The sequence below is a fragment of the Tauraco erythrolophus genome, chromosome 2 (assembly GCF_009769465.1).
Source record: "Tauraco erythrolophus isolate bTauEry1 chromosome 2, bTauEry1.pri, whole genome shotgun sequence".
NCBI lineage: Eukaryota > Metazoa > Chordata > Aves > Musophagiformes > Musophagidae > Tauraco > Tauraco erythrolophus.
In genome coordinates, this window is record NC_141466.1 from 82,646,070 (window position 1) to 82,653,280 (window position 7,211).

The following is a 7,211-nucleotide window of genomic DNA, read 5'->3' on the forward strand; positions in this document are numbered from 1 at the left end:
GTTTTTCTGGCATTAGCAGAAGCATGCTACAGCCAGTATTTGGCCTCAATTTTGATTCAAATTTAGAATATGCTGTGACTTCTGAACAGAATTACTTCCATTCAAACAGCTAGGGGCAAAGATGTACAAGGGAAGGGTAGTATTTTGACCATCACCTGAAATGCTTCAGTTCAGTTTTGTATTTTTCCATGCACAGCTGACAAAGTTTTATTCCAACCAAAACAAAGTTGCCTAACCACTGCACCCATTGGGTACAGTCTGGGGAAGAGAGGTTTGATCCAGTCTCTGAATGTGATATTTGCAGTTTATAATGCAAATATCTGATAACAAATTTCTCTGTTACCTTGGGAAGTGTAATTATTTCTTTATTAAGAGTTTATCTGAAACAAAACACTGGAGCAGCATATAGATTTTTTAAAAACTATTTTCCGTAAGAGTTTCTATAGAATCCTACTGGTCATAAAATGAAAGTTATTTCATACCATTGATTCGTACATTGCAAAATTAATTTCTGGAAATTAATGTCAGGAAGCTCACTGGATTCTTTAAAAACACCATAGTTTTGTATCATCCATATTACCAGCATCTTTGTAAAGTGAGTGCACGTTGAATGCTCCCTGGTGTAAAGTGACCAGTTTTTCAAGTCATAAAGCCCCCTTAATTAGGAAAAGAAAATAAGCAAACATCACTAAGAAAAATAATAAACAAAGACGGGTATTTTAGAGGATGTTTTGGGAAATGCAATTCTCCATTTTTATTCTGGGATTACTACAATATTGCAAGAATTACTTTTAAAAATTAGTCAGTACTTTAATTTTAAAAATATAATCTCTCATGGTAATTGCTATATATATCTTTCTAATACAATTTAAGCGTACATCAACCTCCTTCCAGCTAAAGTTGTCTTTAATGATATGTCTGTAAATCTAACATGATGAAGTTACACAGAAGTTAAATAGCCTACCCTTTTCTTTGTGTTCTGCTTTTTTGATATTAACTGTTTGCTCACTAATTTGTTTATTTCCTTTATGATGCTCTTTACATCTGTCCCATCCCTGGAAGCTTGAAGTGCAGCTTCATTGAAAGGAAAAATAAGGACAAAATCTCCTACCCGGGGGATAGGCCTCTGGTCTTTATCAGAGAGGAAATAGGGGCGGGTGGTGAACTCGTAGTTGTAGAAGTCGGGTGTAGGGAACCAGTGGCTGAGTTGGGCAGACTTGTGTGGAGAACGCCCAGCTCCTGAGAGTTGTTTATTTTTAGCTTCAGCTTTTCCTTGGGAGGGTATTTTTGGCATGTTCATCCTTTCCCGCAGCTGGGAAGTCAGTGTTTTTCTTGGATGTGCCCTGGAAATTTTCTTGCTTGGGGTAGCCACCTTACAAACTGATCCTCTTGCAGCCTGCAGGGCAGGTTGTACAGAAGGAGCAGAAGCACATTTAGCCACTTTTCGGCAAGTGAGTAAGCCGGGAGTCTCCTGGGTGGCACTCTCACCAGCTGTGCTCCAGGGCATCCGCCTTCCCTCAACCTTTATCCCGGCCACTTGGTTTTGCCTGAAAGCGTCAATCTGCTTGTAGTTCAGCAGTTCAACAATATCGTGAAGAAGTTTTCTTTTCACGGTGTCATCAATGGAACAGTCTAAACACAAGGCTGGATTGTAGTTGACTTCTAAAAGCCACGGCTTGAATTTGTCATCAATCAGGATGTCAAAGCCAAAGAGCTCAAAGCAATTGGAAGCCACTGGTAAGGGGGTTACAGCAAGCAGGGTGAGAATCACTATGTTATTGATCTTCTGCCAGAGGAGCACATCATCAACTCCAAATATTCGAAGGTAAGAACGAAATTTGCTGAATGTCCATTTGCAGCCACGGCCAATCCCTTCTTTATATTTTTTATATGAAGCTCCGTATTTGTTGATGCTGGTGTTTGTTAGGTGGGCATAGACGTTGTCCAGGGAACTGAGGTCAAACTTTTCAGTGGCAAACCTCACCAGTCCTTCTTCATAAGTGTAAATGGTGAGGGGGCAAAAACTGGTGACACACACATAAAGGCGCAGATCCAGTTTATACCCTGAAATGAGCAAGGGGTTGCTAATGTACTTCTGCACAATGACTGCACAGTCATATACTAAGTCTTTAATGTCTTGGAAAATGAGTATGCCCCTTCCACGGGAAAGATCCACAGGCTTGCAAATCCAGTAGCTAGGTCTCCGGCCTACTGACTGTCTCTCCTTGCTGTATTCTGTTATAAATTTGACATAGTCATTGGGCATGATAAATGCCACTGGACTAAATTCATACAGAGCTGATCCATATGCTCCTTTCATGCGTTTCAGATGCCTTGCCAAATAGTCTTTTCTGGTGATCCGGACAGCTTCTGGGTAGTGGTTGAGCCTCTGCCATGGTTTAATGCTGTGGTGGTCTGTCATACGGAAAGGTGAGTTCCGCCAGTACAGGTTCCAGTCTGCGTCATCTTGCTCTTTTTTGTCAAATTCAGTCCAGCCGCGTTCCAGTAAAACCTCACGGACTATTGCAGGGACATTCTCATGGAGACGGAACACCAAAGGCCTCAAGATAGCTCTTGTATCATAGTCATCTGCTATCATTTCCATCTTAATTCCTGAAAAAAAATCAGAATCACCAGGAAGAAAACAATCAAATTAATGCCACAGATTGTGCTAGCAGTCATCACCCTCACTGCTTTCTTAATGTCTGTCACTCCCAACGTATTCTCAAAGCATGTCATTCCTGTGTGCTTCTATGGTCCACAACTGAGAAGTTAAAGGCTGTGTTTAAGCTGAAAGACATGCAAAAGGGCTTTGATTCCAGATACTTGTTAGGGCAGCACAAAGCACTGATTGCTGCAAAGTTACATGTCTCCACACTTCCTTTACTTTTTCTTTGAGGTAGCTTACTACAGCAGTAGTTCTTAGCATGCTGCCCTGCTCTGACAAACTCTTTTGGTTAAGATTATAAAGCGTGATGTGAAATTGATGGCAGACAGTAGGAAAATGCCTATTGATTCCAATGCTTTTTCCTCCTCTGACACAGGCTGATTTAACTCACTGATAATCTTCTGCTACTCCTCCAGTGAGGTTCTCCCCAGTTCCTGAAAAGCAGGACACACTCTTGTCTCATCACTATCCTCTCAAGAAAATAATGTTCCATAGAAATATATGTAGATTCAGAATGAAATATCATTTCCCGCTATCTATAGTGGAAGAAGACAATGGTCTCCACCTATTTTTATGGGTAAGAAATGCACGTTGAGTTATTTTGGGCATAGCAATTCTCATCTAAACAGTTCATGAAGCGTGCTTTTCACTCCCCAGCTAGTTCAATATATACAAGAGTCAAACCAAAACACCTGTCCTATTGGCTGGTGGCATAGCAGACAAAAAGTCCCATGGACCTGTAGATCTGAGAGTGTTGCAGTTCTCTCAGTTTTAGTTTACTGAAACCCTACAGAGCTGCTCCCTGAGAATTAGACTCCGTGTTTGGAACAGAGAGTGTCTTCAATGAGAGAAGGGTGTTTGTGCTGAGGACCATTCTGACATAGCACTAACATACTGACCTCCACCTCCTCTCAGAAAGCAGCAAGCAAAAGAAATACAAAGTGGGCAGGAACATATGCTAGACAAGACTCCTTCACATCCTGTTACCAGAGTGACATCCTTGCTTTCTTTTCAGGTTGACTTTTAGACTCCAGGATGAGTAGCCTCTGCCTTCCAAACAACTACAGAAACCAAGAGAACATGTCACACCTGGAAGTACTCAATGCAATGCGCAGCTGAGTTGGCCAGGGATGCTTTATCTGTGGAAAAATTACAATTTGTTGAAAGGGAAAGATTTTTTTTCCAGAGAACAAAAGTAATCTTTTACCAGCTTTTTGATTTCATTTGGATTTTCTTGTTTTGAAATTGTCAGGATATCTTATTTTTATTTTTTATAAAAGACATTGGTTCAGAAAGACATTTTTAAATGCTAATTTAGTTTTAAAACTAAAAGTCCAAATGTGAAATGAAATGCTTCACCATTATCAAAATGTAGATTAACAGAATTCAAAAGTTTTTCAAGTCACAAAACAGTTTAAGATTCTCATTATCTTATTTGAATGTGAAAAACAATTCAAAAATTCTAGCAGGATGAAAAAATGTTTCTCTCTCCACTGTGACGTTTGGTGACTCTCTCTAGTGGGGTCTGTAACAAGTGCACTACAATGCAGAGGGCAAAATCAAGAGAGTCTTAACAGGGGCTTGATGGGAGTAGGGTTTTAGAGAAGGGTCCAGGAGGTGTTTCAGAGAGGCTGGGAAGCAAGGCAGTGGTGTTGGAAGTATATAGCTACTTTACCATAGGACTGTAGTGTGTAGGTTAAAAATAGCCCTGGACAATCCTATATCCTGTAGTGAGGGAAACATTGCCTAAAAATGAAGAGATCCAAAGCAAGCTTTGGTCCAGGATGTGGAATGAGGCATACAATGACTTTCTACTTTCCAAAGTAATATGTAATTCTATATTTCAATAGTAATACGTAAATTAATATGTTTAGTCACATTTTACAGTCAGAATTGCAGTACCCTTCCATCTCAGGTACAAGCTAGTGTTGAAAGGGAGCAAGATCTAACCTGTATTGGGATTATTTCTTTGAATCCCCTTAGAGATCAGAGATTCCCTTCCTGTACAGACTGCAGTCGGATTCCTCTTAGTGAGAGCTTTCGTTGGGTGAGGGGTCTATGGAGAACAGGAGAGAAACATAGTAAGTGGGTACTGAAGTGCGATCATGATGTAATAGAACTTACACAAAATACCATGAAGGGGAAAGCAGTCTTGCTGTGTGTCTCGCAGTCAGTGCTTCTTTTCAAACCCCAGGAAATTGAGGGCTTGCTGCTGAGCTTGCACACAAACCTCACGTGGTACTCCCAGGAAATGTCTGTTATCTTTGCTTCCAATTTCTTTCCTGGGAGTCCTTTTTCCTATCCGCTTATTAGACAGCACTACGTCACATGCTAAAATGAAACAAAAAATTTAGAAAACTACGCAAGTTTTATAGGAGTTAGTTCAAATCATTAGGCAAAGATTACTAAATTAACAAAAAAAGGATGTGATTGAAAGTAGCTATGGTAAGCATTTGGGTGAGCCAACTTACAGACTGCAGTTAGCTTTGTTTTTTCTGCACTGCTCAACATTGGTCCTAGCAGCGTTTCAGTGAAAGGCACTGTTGTATGTGAATCCAGTCCGTGGTAAACTGTGCCATCACGGTCTCCACTAGGTAATCATAAATTAAGCTGTTAGTAATGTCTGAACAATGAAGCCTTCTTTGGTGGTTTGTTCATGTCAGCTTGTATTAATGGAACATCTTTCATACCTCTGGCATTCAGAGAGCTGTTTACAGGAAATTGTTTCACCAAGCCTAGATATAATAAATGTCATCTTCAAATTCCCTGGTAATTAAGAGCGAAGAAAATAAAACATTGTAACTAACAAAGAACACCTACCTGCTTTTAAGGAAGTCATGTTACATATAAATAGAAGCTCTTGCAGTGCAATTATGAAACTGTAACTCTAGGATTAGGCACTGTTCTAAATGAATGAAGACAAATTTCACTCGGTCGACTCTGTACAAATGTGTGCTCAGACGAACGCCCATCTCTTCACTAGCCTGCATTCTCAGAGGCCTCTGTGTTCAGCCCATTCCTTAATAACTTGGAAACGCACCTGCGTGTTGGCAGGCATTCTTTCACAATGCAAAAACTGCTACAGCCTCTCTGACCACGCCGAAGTTTAACACCTACCTACTGGTGCTGCCGACTGGCACCCAGAAGCAGAGGCTTTCCCCGAGGAGCGCAGGACGCTGTCATCTGTGACCTCACGGCTCTGGGGCCGCGCAGACGCCGCGGCAGCAGACCTCGCACCAGCGTCCTCGGGGAAGCGCTCACCTGATCTCGGGCTTCGTGCTGGCCATGGCTGCTTCCAGTCGCTCGGTTTAACACCTATGGGAGGAAATAACGGTTAGGCATGAAAAGCGTCTATTTGCGGAGTTAATGCAGAACGTCTCTGTAATTCAACTCAGCGCACCGACCAGTGGCTTCTCACCAAGTTTTTAAGCTGCCCGCCTCGGGATTTAGTTTCCGAAAAAAAATGGTTTAATTATTTCTCGAGGCGATGGTTGACTGTCTGGTACCCCACCCAGGCTCACCCCGGCTGCCCCAGGCTACGCGGCTCCTCCCGTCGCTCCCGCAGACGCGGGGCGCTGGGCCGCGGCCGGGGCTGCGCTCCCGCACGGGCACTGCCCGCGACGGCACCGCCGGGTGCTCCGCCGGCATCGCCGCGCCGCCACCGGCACCGCACGGCCCTGAAGGCACAGGCGCCCGGCCGAACAGGCGCACACCGCCCCTTCCGTCAGCGAAATGGCATTTAAAGCCGTGTTCGCTGGAGCTGGGGCCCGGCAGAGCAGCCCCCGGCCGCTCGCCGTACCTGGGCCCGGCGGGGCCCGCAGCCGCCCCCGCCGCCGCGGACCTGCTCCGCTTTCCGCCCGGACCTCTGCGCGCCCCGCCGCCTGCGCCGGCCCACCCGCGGCCGGGCTGCCAGCCGAGGCGGGCGGGCGGGCGGCCGCGGGTAGCAGCGAGGCCGGGAAGCGGCGGCGGGCGGCCGCGGGCCGTTGCTTGGCGATGGGGAAGGGCGGGCCCGGGCGCTCCCTCATCCGGCGGCGGGTCTGGGCAGAGCTCCCCCGAGCCGCGCCGAGCCTTCCCGTGCAGGGCGTTGTCTGCTCTAGCCGCCTGCAGCCTGCCGGCCCCGTTTGCCAGGGAAGATGCACAACCGGGGCGCCCAGAAGGGAGAAAAGCCATCACCTGCAGCTCTGCCTTCTCCTGCGTCCCTCGGTACCCGCTGCCTCGGCGCACGGCGCTCTCTTCTCCCTCGCTCGCTCGGCCCCGCCATTTGCCCAGGAGGTCTCTGGAGGCCTCATGGAGGGGCCCTGGGCCATAGGGCCACGCACAGGCGCTGGCAGGTGACGGTGTCCAGCTGCAGATGCTGGTTGAGCCCCTGCACATCTCTCACCTCCCGTGCGTGCATCTGAGACCCTCCAGGCGCTTGGAACTTTGATTCATGCCGTAAGACGCCACAATTTTATGTACCTCTTGAAAGCAGTTACTTAATGTATCAAAATTAATTACTTGTCATAGAGTCATAGAATGGGTTCGATTGGAAGGGACCTTAACG

At 45.6% G+C, this 7,211-nt stretch overlaps 1 protein-coding gene across 1 annotated transcript; it reads right to left on the reverse strand.

Moving 5' to 3' along the window:
• Positions 1 to 940: 940 nt before the first annotated feature.
• Positions 941 to 2,613, reverse strand: TTLL2 (tubulin tyrosine ligase like 2). The gene has a single exon (XM_009982542.2). The coding sequence runs from the start codon at positions 2,603 to 2,605 to the stop codon at positions 941 to 943; it is 1,665 nt and encodes a 554-aa protein (XP_009980844.1). The 5' UTR covers positions 2,606 to 2,613.
• Positions 2,614 to 7,211: the final 4,598 nt, after the last annotated feature.